This window comes from Taurulus bubalis (assembly GCF_910589615.1).
Source record: "Taurulus bubalis genome assembly, chromosome: 5".
Classification (NCBI taxonomy): Eukaryota; Metazoa; Chordata; class Actinopteri; order Perciformes; family Cottidae; genus Taurulus; species Taurulus bubalis.
This window is the reverse complement of record NC_136593.1, coordinates 21551359-21573462: the sequence shown is the minus strand read 5'-3', so window position 1 is coordinate 21573462 and position 22104 is coordinate 21551359. Positions and strand designations below refer to the sequence as shown.

The 22104-nt window shown below is 42.5% G+C and overlaps 2 protein-coding genes across 2 annotated transcripts in view; both read right to left on the bottom strand.

Annotated features, from left to right (window-relative positions):
• The window catches only part of LOC306737085 (integrin alpha-5-like), a gene marked incomplete at its 5' end in the record, with an annotated part of 45680 nt that extends 44490 nt beyond the window's left edge, over positions 1 to 1190 (bottom strand). The window contains one exon of the mRNA XM_079218787.1: positions 994 to 1190. Coding sequence (XP_079074913.1) covers positions 994 to 1190 — 197 coding nt within the window. The remainder of the gene's footprint in view (positions 1 to 993) is intronic.
• An 8923-nt stretch (positions 1191 to 10113) lies between these two features.
• bin2b (bridging integrator 2b) lies at positions 10114 to 19783 on the bottom strand (the record flags this gene model as incomplete). Its single annotated transcript, XM_079218867.1, has 12 exons — positions 10114 to 10605; positions 11337 to 11429; positions 13008 to 13857; positions 14043 to 14125; positions 14283 to 14358; positions 15389 to 15474; positions 15565 to 15672; positions 15808 to 15903; positions 16603 to 16697; positions 17210 to 17264; positions 18157 to 18237; positions 19691 to 19783. The coding sequence occupies 12 exons, from the start codon at positions 19781 to 19783 to the stop codon at positions 10492 to 10494; spliced, it is 1830 nt and encodes a 609-aa protein (XP_079074993.1). The 3' UTR covers positions 10114 to 10491.
• Between the last annotated feature and the right edge of the window lie 2321 nt (positions 19784 to 22104).

The window sequence follows — 22104 nt, the reverse complement described above, 5'->3', positions numbered from 1 at the left end:
TTTATTTTAATTTTTATATATCTCTCATCTCTGTTGCTTCTTTATATCTTTTATCTTGTGTGTTTGTATTTCAAGTGGTAAGGTGCTACTGACGACGACAAAAAAAATTTCCCTTGGGGATTAATAAAGTATATATTCATTCATTCATTAATTTCCATTCATTCAAGTCACAGTTTCTCAATGAGCCAAAACATCTGATGGTCTAGCCTGCATGCTGTGCGTACAAGAAGAAGAACGTGTCTGATATTTGACTTCATCTCACTCGGCTGCTCCTCATCTGTCAACAGAAGTAAAAATAATTTTAAAAAACAGCAGGAAACCCGCTCGTGTCCCTATAGTACTTATTCAGAGGACGATTAGCATATATGACTTTGCTGTGGGTTAACCCCCTCAACTCTGAATCAAACACAGACTTGTATGTCTGTTTCCAATCACACAAGTTGCCTGGAATCCAGTGTGTGTGTGTGTGTGTGTGTGTGTGTGTGTGTGTGTGTGTGTGTGTGTGTGTGTGTGTGTGTGTGTGTGTGTGTGTGTGAGAGAGAGAGAGAGATGTTTGCCTATATAAGAGGCATTTCACTTTCCATTTCACCATCAAATGTATTCAACAGACTAATGTTTAACTTTAAAATGTTGTAATTGTTTTACGTGTTGTAGTGTATAGTAGGTTACATTTATAAAACTATTTAGGCTGCTAAATACATGTTAGGATAAGTTTATATACAACATAAAAAAACTGCAAGTTTTATAGGCATGGGCTATTCTAAGAAGAGTATGTCTGCAGAGCTGACTCTTTATAGCACAGACTCACAACTAATATACGTCATATAGAGATTTAAGAGACCACAAAGAGTCCAGGTAATAAACTCCCTCAGTCATAATATACAGGCTATAATAAACCAGTGATTTCCAACTGTAAGGCAGCGCTGTAAACTTTCTCCCGCGGTCTGGCTGAAGTGGCACTGAGCTCTGCGACGCTGCGTCGACGACTTTCACCTGGATGAGTTGCCGAAGAACTCCACCGAGTAGCCGAAGTAACTCCCGCGCGGTCCGCTGAAAACGACGCGTCCCTCCGTGTCCAGGTTAAAAGCGGCGCACAGCTGCGCCAGAAGCAGCACCGCCGCCGCCACTACGGGTCCGACCGACGCGGCGCGACCACAGCGGGAAGGTGAAAGTGCAGCAGCGGTGCCCATCTCTTCTTTTGCGCGTCTCCTCTTTCATCGAACGGCCGAAGCGCAAAACGCGTCATCCGTGCTGCTCCTTCAATGAAGTGATCATAAACTGGTGTCCTGGATATTAGATCTCCCTCCAGCACACACACACAAACACACACACACACGCACACACTCCTTCAGCTCCAACGGACAGGTCCAGTGTGTTGATCCAGAGCGCATAAGTGAAACGTAAAGGAAGGCAAGGGAGAGAGGGAGGAGGAGGGAGGAGGAGAGGAGGGGGGGTGGGGGGGATGATTGCAACCTCATTTGGGGTGGAGCTTTAAATATTACCAGGCAGTCTGGTCCCCAAAGAAACAAGACTGCGTTAACGCTGTAAAAAATATACAAATCAAAAACAAGACACAACTTCAGTCTTTTACTAGACAAAGATTGGAATGGAAAAATAAAACAATCATCATCAAGTATAACAAACACATTGTACATTCTTATGGGATTACCATTTATGCATTTATTGATTTTGTTCTCTGCATTTACAGCCCAATGTGAATGATGGTGGCCAGTTCAAGTGCTTTGTTATTTAGTGGGACACTGACCCCATGAGAGTGGTGAGAGTTAATCAAAATAGTGTCTCAAAGCCAAAAAGTCCCACAGAAAAACAATTAACTGAAAAACTAAACAGTACTGCCCATTCCCTGGGATTATCCTCCCCCATTAGGCATAGTTTTCACATTGGCGTTATAAAAATGCATTATAAAAATACATTGTTCGTGGACACATGCTCCGAACAAATAGGGCGCACCTGTACTGGGTCCATACGGTCTACATTTATACGACCGTCGGCTATTATAAAAAATGCCCACTAACTAACAGCACCGTGCCATACCGGGGAAACTCTGAGAGTCGTTCGAAATAACACTTATAATCTTCACATGTGGCGTCGGCGTATATTATGTTTAATACGTTACCCGGAGGGCTATACGGTCCGTGTACATTTTGATTGCTTGTTCATTGGATCAAATCCAGGTGGTGAGCCTCCAGTTCTGAAAAGTGAAGCCAATGCGGAAGTGCCTTTAAACTTATATTCCCTCCAATGGCTATGTGGGGACGAACATTATTGGTGACTTTTGTCGGACTCAAAACACAGCTTTTAGGACTTGACCTGGTCTTGACACTGGATTTATAAAGGCAAACTGACTTTAACTCTGACAAAAAGTGTGCATAGCTTGCTTCTTTCAAGGGCAGATTCAGATTATACAACAGTGATTAAGCCAGGAATTGACATCAAAAGAGCCATTGTGTAGGATTTAGTGGGGGACCTACAGACAAAAATGTAATATGATATTCATAACTATGTTTTCATTTATGTCTATTCGCCTGAAACAAAAAATCGTTGTGTTTGTGTTCGCTTAGAAGGAGACTTCATATCTACACTGGGAGCGGGTCTTCTTCACGTATAGTCCCCCATGTTGCACTGCCACGTTTCTACAGTGGCCCAGAAGGGACAACCCAATCACTGGTTTGAGCGAGTCTTTCACGTTTTTAACGCAAAATCATTTTGTTTGTTATCCACGTAATTATGAACCAGACCGCAAAAGCCCAACGGGAAGGGTAGGTGGATGCGTCCAACAAACGGCAAACTTTCATCCTGAAGATAGCAGTTCATTCCCCACGTGGAACGAGAAGTCACCGTTGATTTATTTGACCTGTAACATCAGTAACATCACTTCCTTAGTTATTTGAACCCAAACGACAACCTTTTCTTTTGTTGCCTAAACCTAACTGTGTTGTTTCCTGTGAAGACGGACGTTTATTCTGAAAAAGACTGTATCCACGTAATATTGTATGAGGATACATGCTCTATGTTACCAGAAGGCCACCGTAGTTCTTCATAGGTCACGGAAGAGCGTTCAGTTGGTTGCAATCGTCCACCGCTCTGCTAGATGCCATCCAACCCTACACACTGGCCCTTTAATGGCATCGTTTACATTCAGCCATATTTTCAAAACATTAGGAATCATCTCAGTGGGCTGCTCGCTGTCAGAAAGTTGCGGTGATGTGCTAACATACTCTACATGTCAGGACAGAATTCAGTGTGACTAAACCTGGAGAGCCCACATACATCAATCCTCAGCTCTGTCTCTCGTCACTTTGCTGGAACTGAACTTGCAGCCATGGCAGACTGACAGGCAGGCTGAGCATACAGTATGTGGTTATGTGTAGGTCTCCTCGTGGGTATGTGTGTGTGTGTGTGTGTGTGTGTGTGTGTGTGTGTGTGTGTGTGTGTGTGTGTGTGTGGTTTGTTAAAAAAAGGGGGGGTCCCACATTTGGTGAGCGGCGAGTCAAGATGTGTTACCTGCCAAAGGTAACAGGAACTTGGACAAAGAGATTTTTCTTTCTGTAAAAAAAAAAGCTGATTTCCACACGGCAATAAACTTTGACTTGTAGCGACTGGTAATGCACCGGTTGGTGCCCCTCGTAAATTAACAAATTCCAGCTGATGTAGTAATGTGCTGCACGCTAAGTGGCCAACTCGTTCAAGTTGAAATCAATGAACTTGCATTAACTTGTTGAATAAAGGACAGCTCAGTTGAGTTGGCTGTGTCCTGCCTCCATCAGCGTCAACCGATTGGAAAGTTTTGTGTTCCTGGTTGAGACACAACGATTATTAGTTAACGATATGCAATATAGTTTGCCCAGGATGACAAAGAGATCAAGCAATATGTGACCTTCATTGACCTCTGTTGGCATGAAGTATGAACTGCAACATGCAACACTAAACCGTTCTCAGTGCTGCCACAGCTTTTTAAAGTTGTTCCGCATCGCTCAGAACTAACACTGCTTTATCAGTTGGTAATAAACTTGCCTCCTGATGAAGTAAGATGTCCGTCTACAGCAATGCCTCCTACTACCGACCATGTACACATAGAATGACTTTGACTTATTTCACATTTGCACATTCAGAAAATATAGCTGCAAAGACAAAAGTATATGCAATTTAAAGCTGCACTGATCATTTCTTATATTAATAGTTCAAATGATTATATGTGATGTGAAAAGTGTCACTCATAGTTACAAACCCACAGAAGGATTATCACCCAGTTTCCCAGAGTGTTTTAACATTTTTTTTTTCTCATTGTCTTTGCCATATTTGTTTGCTCCCAGGCTTCATTTGTCCTGGGTCCTGTTGGACCTGTGTTCTGGGAACTGTTTGTGCGAATCCAGTTCCTCTCTTGGTATATATATATATATATATATATATATATATATATATATATATATATATATATATATATATATATATATATATATATATATATATATTAAAAAGAAGACTAACAACTTAGCAAGTTGCCATTTGGGGTGCCCATAATACTGGAGCAGAGAAAACTGACTCCCAAAAAAAATAAATTGGATTACGTTTGTTTTTGATGTATCACAAATACCTTTCTCATCATAGTCTGCCGAACTCCAAGCAGGGAAATGGTGGGTCAAACACTGGACTTTGCCTAAGCGTGAACAAGTACTACTGTTGCATTTCTGTTTTGTTTGTTTCTTCAAATCACAATGTTAACCACATGACAGCATGACCTGAACAGCATCCCCTTTGTGTTCCGGGACCTACTGATTAACAAATGGTTCACTGGTTCACTCTCATCTTCCCAGTTTCCAATGTCAGTAGGCAGAAAAAAAGCTTTGCTAACCCTCTGTGTGCTACATGCCCAGAACCAAATGGCAGCCTGAGACAGAGTTAGCCACTAGCTAACCCTTGGAGCATTTAGCTGCTAAACGTCCAGATATTCTCTCTTGGCAGTAGGTGGAGACCAAAACAGAGATAAAAAAAAAAGAGAGTGAATATTGGACTTACTGCATGCTAACAACTTCTTTTTTGAGGCGGTAATATGTCAGTGTTTAGCTCTAGTGTCTCCAGTGGACAAAAAATTAGAAAATAAAATACAAAGTGAATGTACTACAACATACACAAATATATATAATTTAAACATTTGTACCTGTAAATGTTAATAGTCTAATTAAAAAATATCTAATTAATAATCTTTTTGGCTTTAGTTTTCAATATTGCAACATCACTGAACCTTTACAACAACCAAAGTAGCCACAAGCGACCGCATTATATATTTCTGTCACTCACCTTTTACTGAACTTTTGAGCCTTATGTTGCAACATCCTGAAATATGTCAAATTACGGTAGCAAAACCTCATCCAGTCGCCACTTCCTTATGGCTTCAAAACCCTGGTTGTGTATATTTAAACTTACTTATCAGATTAAAAAAACACGATCCCCCCGTCCAAAACAAGCATCCTTATATATTTATTTATTTATATCTTGATGCGATTCAGCTCAAAGGAAGCTTTAGCTTTGACTGGTACGAAAGACACCTGTAACCTCACAGAGGGTCAAACGCTGGAGCCAAACACGAAGCCTGTGCAGTGAACGCTGACCCACAAACCAGAGGCAGTTGTCACAATAAAGACCTGATTCTGAGGGGAATCGATTATCGTCTGACGAATGGACTCTTTACCTCAGTGTGGACTGTTGTCGTTTTACTTTACTTTCCGAGACAGGGGGAAAAAAGAGAGGAAAGAAGTGAACACGGTTGACCTTTACTGATTTGGCTCAAGACTGTGGAAAAAGAAGCACGCTGAAGCTGCACAAGTCAAAGAGCTGCTGAGGTGGTTACATCTGCAGACTAATTGGAAAAGCCTGAGAAAAGAAGCACGCCGGAACACCTATTTCAAGTTTTCTGCCATTATTTTTGCTACGCGGAGGCTTGTTAAGTATAAAAGGTTTTCGTTTTCAACTCGCCGACCATGTGCAGGGATTTTATTTATGTCTTTTTGCAGCCAAGATTACTTCCCAACCCCAACCCCCCCACAGACACACACACAGGACTGTCTGCGCTATGTCAGAGTATAGGTGATAAAAGACATAACACACACCTCCTCCTCCGAGTGTCTGCGTGTTGTCTCAAGCACTGAATGATGGAGGAAAGGGCGCTCTTCCCTCCACGCATGTACGTGCACACCACCACACATACGCACACACACACAATAAAAACAACACGGCCGCTAATGTGGGCCTCTAAAGGTTCAGATATAGAATGATGACTTTATCATGTTCGCTAAGGCCAGTAAGAGAGTGTCAATGGATTATACAACTTGTGTTCCTCACCCAAATGCAAGGGTGTTCCTTTTTTTTTTTTAAGTATGTTAAGTCCAAGTAGTTTACATGCATGTTTCCTAGCTTGCAGTAGGTTGGAATACTGTTACTAGACTAAAGGACCTTTGATTAAATTCCAGTGTCAGCACCCATCCACCCGGCTGGAGTTTTTTGTGTTGCTGAGCACGACCTCTGACCTTTCCCTGACCTCTTTTCTTCCTTTCGGATAGAGGAAAAAAAAAAAAAAGAGTATCGTTACAGGAAGACATTAAGATTAAACATTTCCCCAGGGACTAACTCTCTCATTCATTCATGGTTTCTGTAATCCTTTAGCTTTCTGAAGGCGCACAATCTATGCAGGCGGTCAAAGTTTGGGTGAACTTTTAATTTGGCTGAAAGTATCCGTACGTACACAGCAGTGTGAGCGTGCACCGTAGAATTGGTAACACATGCATTTGTGTACAGCGAACGTTCTGCTGGGGAGGAATGTGAAACTCCCCTCAGGGCTCTTCCGAGTTTATCTATCGTCCGCCACGTCAATTCAAACACTACGTCTTAACGCCCCCCCGAGCTAATACAGCAGTTAGCCCCGCGTAACCTGCGCGCCCGCTCCCCAGAGGAAGCCGCGGGGAAAAACTCACACCGCAAACAAGCGGAGCAGCACGAGACGGGCCTCAAAAAACGTTCTTGCCCAGATCAAGGCCCCTCATTGAGAAGGTAACAATGCGTTATATTCACATTGGAGCACAGCCCGTAGCCTTCCACTGCAACTATCACCTTTCAATATGAACCTCTCGGTGACGGAGCAACTCTAAAAATAACACAAACTTAGTTACTGTTGGATTTCGAACAAAAAAGGGGAGCCTTGTGTGTGGTTGCCCCTGTCCTGATCTTTCAGCGAGTATCCCCACTGGTTCCAAAAAAAATATCTATAAATATTCCACTGAGATGCCGTCTCCACCGATGTCTGGTTTCTTGGTCAATCCCTCACAGCTACTGGCACATTTTCACTGCGACAGAAAGAATAAAACCAGAAGGAAGTTTGTTTTGGAGTATATACTCAGAAAGGAAATGCAATGTAAATACATCATTTGCATAGTTTTTTTTGCTTTAATAATTTAAAAGCCTTAGCTGCTGCTATCAAACAGTTACTATGCTGACGTCCACCTGAAAAGGTTTCCTGTGAGTTAAAAGAGCCATCGGTTGATGTAAATATCTTCGGATCGTGTTCAGAAAAAACGTTCCAGGGAAGGAAAAATGTTTTCTCTGCTTCATTGGCAACAACAACAGCTGTGAATCAGAGGTCCTGTAAGCTGTAAACCACTTCCTATCCAGATGTTATTTCATAAGAGAATCTTCCCCCCCAAAAAATGAGAAAAGCCAGGCTAGTATTACACCAAGACTGTGTGTCACTGTGGTGACTTCATGAAGCAGGATTGGTGCAGAACGAAGGTTTACTCCAATAAGAGAGACTTTGACGGAGTCATGCTGCAGTACGTTCTCATCTGGAACCGAAGAGACCCCAGGCATGATTTAGCGCCAACCATTATTCCTGTCTCTAAGCCATGAACCCCAGCTAATGCCTTAAAGTTACCGATTACCTCACCTTTTCAGGACCTGTTCCCAAGTTTGTCTCATTGATCACCGGAGGTCACAAAGAAGATCATTGGTGCAGTTACCGGCACCTTGCTTCCTCGACATTTCCTATGCAGAAATATCCATCTGGGAATGAGAATGCGATGAAAACTTGAGGTTTAAAGTTAATTCTTGACCTTAAAAAAACAAACAAGCAGCTGGTTCTAACAATCTCGCCTGTAGGTTTGTTCGCAGTGGGGTTTTTTGTGGAGGCTTTCAATCATATCACGTAATCTTAGTTCACCAATTTTCAGGGAATTTGAGATGTTTTTTTTAGCTGGATGAACTTTGATGCTCGACGTAGAAGTCGACAAGGATGCAAAGTCCTTGAAGTACGTTGACAGAGTTGGAACACAGTTCCATGATAATATAATCTGCTGGCTGAGATCGTGTTGCATGATAGGAAGCTGTTGGCTGCGCTGAAATAGGTTTGTTTAAATCAGCAAATAGCTGTTCGTGGGTCTTACAATACCCATATACATCAACATCTCCCAATCAGCCACACAATGTGAATAGCTCATCTAAATGCTCCTTTCACAGTAGATAGATACTGAATGTATGTAAAGGTTCAATCTAATCCCTCTATTGAATGGTTCAAAGAAGAACGCTTAAATGCAAGCCACATGAGTCAATGGACGGCTATGACTTTGGTCACCACTGGTTGGACTTGTTCTTGGGGAAGTTGACTTGTACTCCTTTCTAGTCTTCTGACTACTCAAAGCACTTTATACTATATGTAATTCACCCAGACACACCAATAGGCGTCTCTTCCAAGGACACATCGACATGGACTAGAGGAGACTTTGGTGATCCCCTGAATTTTCCTTGAGTGCCACCATGACTTTCACATTTGTGGTTTTGAGTGAAATTATCTAAAAAAAATATATATATATATTTTTCCAGTATGACAAAATACTTGCTAAACCAATGTCACTCATAGCAAACGTTAGCATTCTAAAATGCTAAAACATGGTGAATCTTTTACCAGCTTGATGTCAGCATATTAGAATAGGACGAGAACGGTCATTCCCATTCAAATCAATGTAGCAGGAGCGTCAGAGTGGGGGCCATTTTTATGCGTAGCCTACCATGTAAGAGAATGCTTCCATATATACACCGACTTGCGGCACGCCATTTGGTTTTGGCCTAGTGGGATCTAATGAGCAAACCCACATTAGGTGAGCATATTAGCATGCTGGCGCATACCGCCCCACAGAGCTGCACAGAGCTGTACGATGTAGAGAATACATTTGTTACCAGCACAGTAACAAACTACAACTTTCAGTGGCCAGAAGTTTGGTTATTGGTCGATAAAGCATGAAAGAGATTCCTTTGAATCACAATAACCTGCATCACAATTATTTACGCAGAATTTATATAATTTTTCTTTGGAGGGTAAAGGAACACTGTCACTTTAACTCTCCACAGCAACCATCCAGCAACCAGCATCCTGCGTGCTGTTCACTCAAACGGCCGGCGTTGTAAACACCACAGGAAATAGAAGTGCAATCTTTTTTTAACTCTTGTTTTCGGACTAAGCTGTGATGTTGCCATGTTGACCGTCCCAGCTGTTTGCCAGTAACTGTAACCGCACCTAAACCAGAGCCTACACCCAACCAGTCAATCACAGCAATCAGTCTAAAAACCCATGATACTCTGTAGCTGCACTCAAACAGCTGGATGTGTCTGTATAGTCTGGTGCTGTGTAGAAACTTGAACACACTTCTCATTTCCACTTAGTAGAGCTGCCAAACTAGGAGTGTTTTTTTTTTAATTTTCTTTTATAAAAGACAGACCTTTCTTCCATAAACTCCTCACAGTCAATCAGTCAGGGTATCTCAGTTTCCAGGTCTTGACAATATATTACACATTCCCTTGTGGTGAATCACTGTTTTTTTTTCCTCAAGCCGTTTACCTGCAGTATTGAAGCAACTTCCTGCATTTACAAAAATACAAATCCCATTTGCTGTACGTTGGTACCCGTTTCTTGGAGATCGTCATTCCCACGTTAACAGAATAAACGGCATTGGCCGCGATTGAATCTGCAGAATTTCAAACCAGAACGACATCCTCCTCTCCTTTATATATATATATAGAACTTTATTAGGAAATGTTACACAAGATCACAGTATCAGAATAAAAAAAAAAAAAACACATGTATTTTGTTTCACAGTATTTCACAGAAAGACCTTTTAAAAAATTCAATAAGAGCAAAAATACAGAAACATTTACCAATACTAAACATGTCTTGCAAAATGTTCGAAATCTTTTCCTTCCAAAAGTTGCAACATCAGAGTGTGTGAGGCCTTACGTGGGACTTGTGCTCATCTGTTTGCACAGCTTCTGCACCCACAACATATGGGTTCACTCCCTCCGTCTGTGTCTGTGTGTGCGTCTGTGTGTGTGTGTGTCTCTGTGTGTGTGCGCGCGTGTGCGTATGTGTATGTGTGAGTCACCAACTGCTCAAAGGAAGAAGAAAGTATTACAGACTGAGGAGGGACTATTGCCTCACTCTGCCTGAACGGGCTGAATGAGTTTTTCCGAGAAGATCCCAGAGTGATTTTCTAGTTCCCTGTGCTGGTTCCAGCTCTCCTCCCTGATCCCCTTCACCAGGCCTTCCTGCTGAGAGACAGACATTAAAACGCATGTAAGATCTTAAGGAAACAAAACCACCCTTCTGATCCGATGCTTAGAGAGTGAGGGCTTACTTTTGCTATGATTTCCTGCTTTTAGGGGGGCTGACAATGACATATTGGGTTTTATTCACTTCATTTTCTTACCATGTGAATACAAATTTAATATAATTATTTAATTAAAAAAAAAAAATTAAAGGTTAAGTGTTACTTCACAATTTTTCCTTTGATGGGGACATCTTTTTGCACATCTACAATTAATTGGTCGATGGCCATAAAATCAGCTTCATTCATCTATTTAATTTGGTAATTATTTAATGTCAAACTAACATGTACCACAATTGAATAACTCTCGCAGACAGCTGAGATATTCCGAGCTCACCATCACTGCCAACGGCACTTTCCCAGCATCAACAAAGTTGATAAAGATTTATGAAAACCGCCATCTTCCGTGTCATTGGATAGTTTCCATTTTGGATTGTTTTGTGAATATGACTCCTGATGTTTAGTACAGGTATTTTAATTTAAGACATTTTAAACATTTCCTGCTGTAAGACTCCATTTTTATATCTCAGTGTGACACCATCATTGACCGCTACCCGCAGGAAACAAGTCATCACACGAAAAGAAAAAGAACGGACAAAGCAGACTTTGATGGTCAAAAGAGTAATCTGGAAATGTCTGGAGTTGCAACAGAAAACAACAAAAACACACACAAACCTCTTGCGTGTCAGCGAGCACCAGGATGACGTCTCCCCGTTCAAACTGGAGCAGGCCGTCTTCGGACGCTGCATTGCTCTCCACCGCCACCCCCTGGTGTGAAACAGGTAGTCAACTTTTAAAAAAGGTCAGTTCAACTAAATTAGTAAATAACAGATGCCGCTTTGGAGATTTCTGCGATGTGTTGGAAGTAAACGTGTTGTGTTGCTCACGGATTTGTATCTTTACAGATTTGTGATCTGATAATCTGAATATACAAGGCCTATAAATACGTAGAGAATACACTGGCAACAGTTTTCCTAGGAGACTATTTCTAGTTTTTTGTTTTTTTTAACATTGTGAGCAACCACAAAGGGAATGTTATTCACCTACTTTGTATCAGAGTGAAGGCAGAATTCTTTATATTAAATATGAATACTCCAAGGGACAGTGTGTTCATGTTTTCTTAGCCTGCAAACTACTTTGAACTTCACCTGAATTAACTCAATTACATAAAGTTGTAAAAAACCTATGCTAGTCCAAGTATGTAAACATCTAATTGTCAGTTTGTTGAGACTAGTGAGACTATGCAACTTTTCTTTTTTAAAAAGGAGAAAACAACACTCGTCTTCTGATGAATGAAAAGTTGAACTCATTAGCAATAAAACACACTGTTGCTCAATACAATACATTCAGGGGGTTTTCCCATCTCCTTTGTTTGAAAAGCAAACTTTAGTAGGCTATTTTTACGTCACTCTACGAGTCGGTCTTCTAACTTCGTTCCTCTCTTACTTGCGCTATTGCTACACAACATTATACAGCAAGCATTACTTATGGTCATTGTTTATCAGAAGTTACTTAGACATCTCCTGGTCCCTAGACAACATTCTAGGAGTGAAATGCTAAATTGATGGAGTACTCTTTACAGACATGACCAGGAGCTTTTTGGTGGCTAGTAAGCTAGCGAACTTCAGCTAGCCAAGTCATTGTGTGAATCACTCCGCTAACTTTGACTGTTCTCTACTTTTGCCACTATTACACAACCTTAAAATGCAATTGTCACTTGTGCTCACTGGGAAATATACTTGTTTGTTTCCTTTAAAAAGAGGGAGAGCTGAGAAAGTCAATCTCATGTTAGCTTAGAAAACACTGGCGGTATGGGGGGAAACATGTCCAAAAGACGTAGCAATCTTATTTTTTTCTTTTCGTTTTTTACATTTAAGTTTGTGTATGGATAAAAGAAATGAGATTGTATAATAAGTTCATTAGTGAGCTTCACAAAGGCGCTGGTAGGTTTCATTTGAAACATTAGCCAGGCTAGCCGTTTACCCCGTGGACAGTCTTTATACGAAGCTAACATAGCGACTCCAGTTCTGTACTTAAAGGGGAACTCCACCAGTTTCATACATCAGAGTGTGTCAGGTCTTGGGGAGTAGCCAACTACTGTATTTGTGAAAAAAGGTTGGACAAACTACAACTTTGAAAATGGGAAAAAAAAAAAAGCTGGGGTATATGGATGTTGGAGAAAGTAGTGAGCAGGTTGTGTTGTGGGTAATGTAGGCAGCTTTTGACAAGGAATATGAATGTATTGAATACAACAAACACAAAGTGTCATAAGTTGATCCTCAGTCAGACGTTATACAAGTGCAATGCTAAATTGGTGGAGTACTCTTTTAAATGATAGTTGTGTACCTTGTAAAGGAAGCCTGGTGGATTGTGGGAACTGGAGTCATCTGTCTCCTGGTGGACCGATTCTTCAACCTCAGTGGCTAAGAGTGTGGGTCTTTTTGTGCATCGGAAGGAGAGACGAGGGGCGGGCACCGGTGCAGGTTTTGGCTCAGCCTTCTCAGATGCTTGGTCACTCACATTCTCCTCTTCCAGACTCTTGGATGCTGGGTCACTCACATTCTCCTCTTCCAGACTCTTGGATGCTGGGTCACTCACATTCTCCTCTTCCAGACTCTTGGATGCTGGGTCACTCACATTCTCCTCTTCCAGACTCTCGGATGCTGGCTCACTCGCATTCTCCTGCTCCAGACTCTCGGATGCTGGCTCACTCACATTCTCCTGCTCCAGACTCTTGGATGCTGGCTCACTCGCATTCTCCTGCTCCAGACTCGGCAGGGCACTATCTGCAGAATCGGAGGCATTGGACACTCCCTGACTCGCAGCCTCTGACTTTGGCACAGCCACCCCGGAGTCATCGGACTGGTTCGTAGCCAGGTCGGCTTCGACCTCCGGACTTCGACTCCCTGTGCTCCGGTCGCTGGTCTCATTGTCGGACACCGACTGCCTGTGAGGTGTGTGGGTGCCGCTGGAGCTGAGATCGGAGTCCGACGAGTTGACGTCTTTGGATGAGGCGCCGCTTTCGTCTGGCAGGCCAGTTTCTTCCGAGGTGCTTTGAGTTCGTTGGACGGGCGAAGAGGGCTCAACGTCTTTTCCGTTTTCGGTGGAAGAGTGGAGGGAGATGTGGTCGGTTGGGAAAGCTGTATTGCAAGGGATGGGATTGGAGATCACCAGGGACTTCCTCTTCTTTGTCTTGCTATTTGAGGAAGACAAGGAGAGGCATAAAGCATTTTAATAATCTACCTGAACAGCCATAAAAACAGCTAGTTTCTATTAGTACACCAGGATATTGAACAGAAACATGGCAGACAGACAGCCTTGTGTAATTTACTCACTGGATGAGACCACAGATGAGGAAACGTGTGCAACACAGTGCCGTACCTGTTCAGACCCTTGATTATGAAGGCTTTTCCAGAGTGCTGATTCTCCAGTTTCTTCATCACATTGTACAGCTCGCGGTTCAGCTGCAACATAAGCACACAAACCAGTTTGCAACACAAATTCTCCACCTTAAATATAATTTTATGAGGCAGCTGGAATGAAGTTTTCAGTGTATTTTTTTTATAAACTTCAAATGACTAGTATGAGAGTGAGGAAATAAGAGGAAGTGTCAAATCTTACCATGCTCATTTCCTTATAGAAGACATCTCTCAGGTTTGATATGTTTTGGAACACCGTCACATAGCAACCTATCCGGCTAAAAGCACAAAGACAGCTCTCAGTTTATCTTTCGATTCATATATCATTCTTGAGTAGATTACAAATGGAGCTTGGCTACGTTGTCGCACGCACGCTCCCGGAAAACGTCTGATTAGACCAATTCCACCTGTACATTTTTAAAGGCCGAAAAGGCAGATTTATACACTGCTTATTTTATTTTTTTAAAGCTTCTAGTCAAGAATACTATTACAGGTCCTGTTAATATTGTTTTTGCACATTTTTCTCAGATTAAAGTGGTTAGATTAAGAAGTCTTTTTACTATAACTTTCCATTATGAAGTAAATGTGGATTGCACAACCGTTGAATAACATAATTTTGAATGGTTCCCCATCAGCCTCGCTTTTACTATACATAACTGTTGATCTCCTGGGGAAAAGAAAGCTTCTCTTACCGCACAACGAAAGTGTGGCGACCGTTGCGCAACCAAAACAGGAAGATGACAGCGCTGGTAGCAAACGGTAGCTATACCAAAAGTTACTATCCACTAAAATGCAGTATGTCCTGTGCAGTGTGGAGTTAGTTTTTCCAGACTTATGCATTTAATTCTCGTCTCACTCTCCACTCATTTCCTGTAATCTCTTCACTGTCTGCCATCTAACATAGGCATAGAACCTCCCAGAAAATAAAATAAAGACATATGGCGTAAAGTCTCATTTTCTGCATAAATGAAAACTGGACATTTTAAAGTAAAGAATGAGCATTCAGAGATACTCTCATTCAATACCGGAACGCCTTAAATAGTTAAAAAAATATTTGGGGAAAATCTCAATTCCTTAAAATAAACATGAATGGCTTATTCATACATATGCACACACTTCTCACATATTGCATGTTCCAAATAAACAAGGTCCGTCCGGAATACCCAACAGGACTCTGGGACACCCGCTTCTAACTTGTTTATTCATATACTGATAGTCTACCTTCACTTTTCTTATCGTGACCCAAAGCTTCCTGTGTGAGGTTTTCACTGACACTACATTACAGGACCGTGTCCATTTTCACCATACCTCTGATAGAGAACAGGCAGCTCCTCCCTCAGCTCGTTATTCAATTCCTCGAAAACACCCTGGGTTTTGTTGAACTCCTCCTCCGCCTGTTGACGAGGAGCCAAATGAGAGGTCTTACAGTGAGAACACTCATCCGCCAACACTCTTATCTGCACTTTGTGTAATACTGATGCTACCTTTGCCGTTTTGGCCTCGTCCTTTTTCTTGGCACTCTGAAGCCCTTCCAGGTGGTGACGCGCTGAATCGTAGTCCACCAGCTTGCGACCGCGTTTGGCTACGCGTTCCTGAAATAAAAAAAAACACAAAGAAGAGCTTCCGAAGTGAACTTGTAAGTCAACTCGTGAGAGGAGGCACATGTTCTAGCACATCCATGCAGTTTAGTAGGAACGGAGTCGGGATAAACAAAAGCATCAGGTTACCTTGACTTCGGGGAACTGGCTTGTGTAGTTCTCCATGGTGCGCACAATCTGGTCACTGAGTTTCTCTTCGTAGTCGTTCCACAGCAAGTCTTCACTCTGAGAGACACAGTTATCACATCAGTGCAACTGTAACAATTGTCTCCAAATACTGGATGATATCTCAGCAAAGGAGGATATGAATATGTTGTGCAATGCGTCAGTAATAATGCGTAAAAAAAGGAACAAATAACTATTTGCTTCTTAAATATATAGTGGAGTAATATCTATTTGAACAGAGGATGAAGTCCCTCTCCCTCTTTGAGGGTTGTAATCCCGAGTTTCTCTATGCTTTGGTTACGTGGCCGGGTCGGCTGCACGTGCCGTTTAGTGCACGAGAGTCTATGTTGTGCCCCGCTAGCTAGTTATGGCTGCTGCTAACGGCATCTCTAAGTCACTCCGCATTCCAATTACGGTCACTTCCATTCATTGGTTTGTGAAAAAGAAAACTAAAACACTGCAATTCAGCACTGTAGCTGCCGTTTGTACAGTTAGCGCATTAAATTAATGCAAAACGAGGAGCAGCCATCATGAAACCAAAGCCACTCCCCCCTCCTCAAAAAAGGTTGACACAGGACTTTAATATTTCATGGTTTTTCCATTACTCCAATTACGGGAGTTATTTTCACATCAGAGATGTGCAGCGGACAAATCCGCAGCAACTATGTGATGCTGTCACGTCAATATGGACCTTAATTATGCCACAAAAAAGAATCCTGGAAATGAACCCGACCTGCTGAAATAAAAAAATGGACATACTTCTGTAATGACGGCGAGGTCCTCCACGCCGTTCCACTCTGGTTCGTAGATGTCTCGCAATGTCTGCGACAAACGCTTGGACGTCTCATGCACGGCTATGGAAGGGAACAGGAAATTATAGGACAAAATAGAAAAAGGCGAATAATCATGACTCCACAAGAAACTTATCTTCCAGCATCAGCAGCAAAGTGCATTGTGGGTGGTATTGTTTTTGTTATATTTAAAAGGGTTCGTTGCTTCACCCACATAGAGAAGGTCAGAACAACACTGGTTTCCTGGACTGGAGCTCACAATGCAGGGGCAATAGCTGACAACACCAGAAACACAGCACTTTCTTTCTTTTTCTTGCGCATGAATCACATATGCGGTGCTGCGTTTGCCCTTTCCACCGCGGGATTTCCATTTGTCTCGTATAAGACAAATTGCAAAAGTCGACACGGGGTCCGTGAATAGAAGAAATCCACTTCCCTATTATTCACAGACTCTCCAGAGGAAAAAGGGTGGCGTTCTGGTCAACTCTGTGTGTGTGTGTGTGTGTGTGTGTGTGTGTGTGTGTGTGTGTGTGTGTGTGTGTGTGTGTGTGTGTGTGTGTGTGTGTCTCTCCTACCTTTAACTGCTGTGTGGTAGGCTTTGACATCTTTAAACAGTCTGCTTCCATCGATCTGTGTGGGACACAAAGCAGAAAGAGGTCAAGTTCTCTGTGGACAAGCCGACCCATTTGTGCATCGTCCCTTCCTCGGCGCGCTTCGGGCCTGGCTTCTGTTTGCGGCTTCTGTTCGCGGCTTCTGTTCGGGGCTTCTGTTCGCGGCGCAAACTCTTTCTGCACCAAATTCAGAGCTGCGCATATGCCGCAACACTGCCGTCGTCCACATTGTCGAGTTTAAAATTGCATTACAACCCCTTCATTTGATGTGGTGGTGAAGTGAAAGCGGCACGTCACGTCAGGGTGTAGACTTCCTTCCTGTTAGTTTCCCTCCAATATGTACTGCAGCTGTTGCACTGAACGAGCTTTGAGCAACTTAGAAAGGTGAACCTATGTGACTTTGTATACAGTGAGTGGGCAACAGCTGAAGCACGGTGTGAACAGCGGCAGTAGAAATGAGACTTAAAGTCTGTCCACTGGTTCAGGCATTTCCACTTTAAAGTAATATCCGTCTTTCGTTTGATAACATTAGCACACAAGCTCAGAGTGAGGGTGCACTTTATTGCTATCAAATGTAACTTTTCACTTGTAAGAAAAGGAAGATTGTGTGAATTTCTCCTTCCAATGTTACAATCTCACTTTTCAAAAGACCATAAGCTCATGAGGTTGCGGGGTAACCCTTAAAATGCATAGTTTCTTGGATGTGAGCATACACACATAATATTTAAATTGTTTTAGTATCATGGCCAAGGGTAATGCTCGAGTATACCCAAATGCCTACGTGAGACAAGAGATACAAAACAAATATAAATGAAGCTGTTTAACCAGAAAAATTGACCTTTATTTGAGTTTTGCGGTGAACGTCCGTGGGGCCTCCGCGTGCAGAGAACACCTGCCGTTAAATAAGTTACCTGTTGTTTGTTGAGGCTCTGGAAACACAGCTCGAACCGCTCGTCCTTGGTCTCCATGGTTTTGCCCAGTTTTTGAAGGACCTGAGGGAGGACGGCAGAGTTAGTTTCAACATTCGACTAGACACGAGTTCAGAGACTAAATGACGACTACCGGAGATGCAATGATTAAAGGAAGAGCTCCACCAATGTCACTCAACAAAGTCTGTTTGCAGCTGTCTGAGGGGGGAGTACTGCATATGTGGAAAAAGTTAGGCCAGATGAGTCCCTATTACCAACTAGCATAACGTGCCCGAATCCCTGGCCAAAATACCTGCACTCCAACTGCATTGTGGGCAATGCAGGCACCAGGGTTTTTGACAAGGAAGAAAGAACACTTTGAGTATCTCAGGTTTTGCTGCATCGATTTTGATACTTTTTCCTTTATTTTTTCATGACAGCTTTAAAAAGAAGTGCTCTTTAATCGAATCGGCCCATTGCAGAAACCTTACCATTGGTGTAAATGTCAGCCAAATAGGACGATGCAGGACAGAAATGCCAAAGTAGATTGTCGAGATGCATCTGGTGTACAGACCCCCGACCCCTAGTATTAAACGGCCTGGCACTGTTAACCATGACAGATCAGTCATGCTGCACAGGCCATGCTGCATGCAGCTGTTTTAAAAGCCATCATGCCAGGCATAACGCACGTGACCTTAAACTCTAACTCTGCAACAAAAAGGCTCTCATTATCATGTCTGTGCTCCTTCTTTTTTATTGAATCACCGAATCCGAAAGCTGCTCTTTCAGACTCCGGAGTGCACGCAAACCCTCACTGCTATTTTTTTGGGGGGTGGGGGTGGAGACATTGAAATCAAAACGAGTCGACCACAACTTATGAGAAAAAGGCTCAGCCAGAGATAGAGAGAGAGGAAGTGCACAGTCAGGAAGTGGCAGCCGTTTGTGCTACAAAACACGACGCGCAGGCGTCCAAGCTGCTGCTTTATATGAACGCATCAGCCAAACAAGCTAAATAAATCATCCAAAAGTCTCCCCTCCCCTCCGAGTAGACGGGTTCTTCTGCTCTTCTACTTTTTTTGTCACATTCATTTTAACCGCTCGCTTGGGTGCGTTGCATTTTGAGTTACAGCCCGCTGCGGAGCTAGATAACGGGACTGTAGATTTCGGAAAAGAGACTTAAGCGACAGGGGATCGTTTTCCAAGTTATTATTATATGTACAAGTACATAACGGCCGCGCGCATTGCACTAATCCTCTCTGAAAGAGCAGAGGGTCCGTTTGTTGCGGATCTATAATGCTGGGAACTAAATCCTCACACATGCCTCACATTCTTTTACTTTTGGGACCCTTTGGGACCCTTTGAGGGGCCTGGTCGCGAGGATTCTGTTAACCATTACATCTGGTGCGTTGACACCGCGGCAGGATGAGGCTGGCTGACTAAACAGTAGTGTTTCTTCTTCTTCTTCTTCTTCTTCTTCTTCTGGTGGACAGCTCTAACGCCACACTGTAACTTCACTAAACTCATAGCTCGGGCTCACCTTCTCCTGGGCTCGGTTCAAAGACTTCTGGACCCGTTTGGCGAGGAATCCAGCCCCGGCCTGGAGGTTCGGGCCCATCTTGTTCTCTGCCATCGTGGACTTCTTTTTCTCTCTGTGTCTCTGTCTCTGTGTTCCTCCTCACTAAAAACAAAAAAAAACAGTCGTCCTCCTCCTCCCACTCTTCTGCTTCCTCTCGAGAAACTGCCTCGCAGCAGCTTTTTTTTTGCGAGCGACTTAAATTCAAGGCTGCGGAGGTGGAGCAACAATACAATAGTCAAGACGCAAGGACGCACGCGCATACACGCACGCAAACAATCAGCGAAGTTCTTCACATCGGAGTCCGCTCGTGTTCACGCTTGCAGAGGGAGTGGGAAGTGTCTGCGCGCGCCCCGACCTGTCCAAACACACATCGCGTCACACGGTTGCCAAACTGCCGCCGCGGTAAAGGTGACGTCATCCAACTACACACCTGGAAAGCATGAGAGGAGATTGCGTTACCTGTGATGACGCGTAGCTGACTCAGCGTGACGGTTTTTTTGTTGGGAGGGGGTTAATAAATATAAAATAAATAAAGTATTGTAAAAGGCTTTGTACAGCAAACCGCTTGTCAATTTGTTTTAAAATGACAAGCATGACGCACGTGCTGTCCCAGCAGCCTGGCTTATATTGATTTATGTATCGCTTGATATCTCGGTTTCACACATCTCTCTGATGCTGATGTCAAACGCCCATCAGCTGGTTGTTTGCTGAGTTGACCATTGTTGACACTTCCGCTTCTCACAGTAGTGATATGACTAACATGCCTGTCCCAACACAATGACACATACTTAATTAACACTGACTAAGTAGCATTATTATTATTTCATTGATTGTTTTACCCCCATTGTGTAACAGAAGTCACCTGTAGCTCCCCATCCTCCTGATATTGTATTTTGTTGACAAAATAAACTAGCATGGAAAAGCCACACGTGGTTTTGGTATAAAAGTATGTAGATATGTAGAAAGAAATAATAAGTCCTCGGACTACAGTTCTCATACAAAAGCAATTAACAAGATGTAGGCAGGGGTGGATTACTGAACGGGTCGACCAGCCAGGTCAGGATCTCCCTGGGCTGCACCTGCGAAATGTCACTGAAAGAGACACACAACCACAAGCAGACACAATAACACTACAAGAAGAAACAAAACAACCACACAGAGATACAACATGACTACAAAAATTAACAAAAAAACAACAAAGATACACAACAAGACTACATTAAGATCTAAAACTACCACCAAGACACACATAATGACCACACAAAGACACAAAACAACCACAAAGGGACACACCACGACAACAGTGAAACCTTGAACTACACACAACCTGATTACAAAAAGACACAAAACAAGCACCAAGAGACACAGTTACTCCAAAAAGTCACATTTTGTTTGTAGTTGTCATCTGGGTGTCTTACCAAGAAAGGAGGAGAACCTCTTACTTGTCTATGTCCAGAGGCCCATTGTCTCGTAATCTGTCCATGCCTATAAAGGCCTTTCTCTTTTGGTTTCAATGGCATTTACCATCGTCCTCCATACTGTTTCTGGGAAGGCCTGGGGAGGAAATGCATGTAGGGAGATACAATTTACAGAAAATACAACTGAAAAGTTAAATGAACAAATCCATTATTGTGAAATACGATAAAATGTATATATACCGATTTATATATAAAGACACAACACAACCACAACAAGACTACACAGAGACACAACATGACTAAAGAATAACACAAAACAACCTCAAAGAGACACAACATGAACACAAAAAGACACAAAACAACAACAAAGACGCATTACACGACAACACTGAGACAAAGCAACCATAAAAGACACAAAACAAACCACAAAGAGAGATAATATGAATACAAAACAGTACATCCCGCTTGTACTTGTAATCTGGGTGTTTCTTTCCACCAAGGATGCCCAGAGGCCCATTGACTCGTGTTTACAAAGGCCTATCTCTCTTGGTTTCAATGGCCTTTATGGAGATATAATTTACGGAAAATACAACTGAAAAGTTAAATGAGAAAATCCACTAATATGAAATACAATGTGAAGTCATTTAAAAAAAAGAAAAATTGTCAGTCATCATTTGTATGGACTCATGGCCCTAGTAATAATCTCCTGGCTAGGGCCCTAAATTATCCACACATCAGTACAATAACTTACAGGTGTGCACATGTGTTTATTTTGCACACTTACATTATTTAGAGAACAAGTAGTAGTAGTCTGATACTGATTGTTCCTTTTTGTAAACCTTGTGAGTGCCTCATTATAAAACTGCAACACTAATGCCAGAGAGCCCCTTTTCTGGAATAATTATTGACTCAAATCAGAATCTGGTTGATTGCCAAGTAGCTTTGACGTACAAGGAG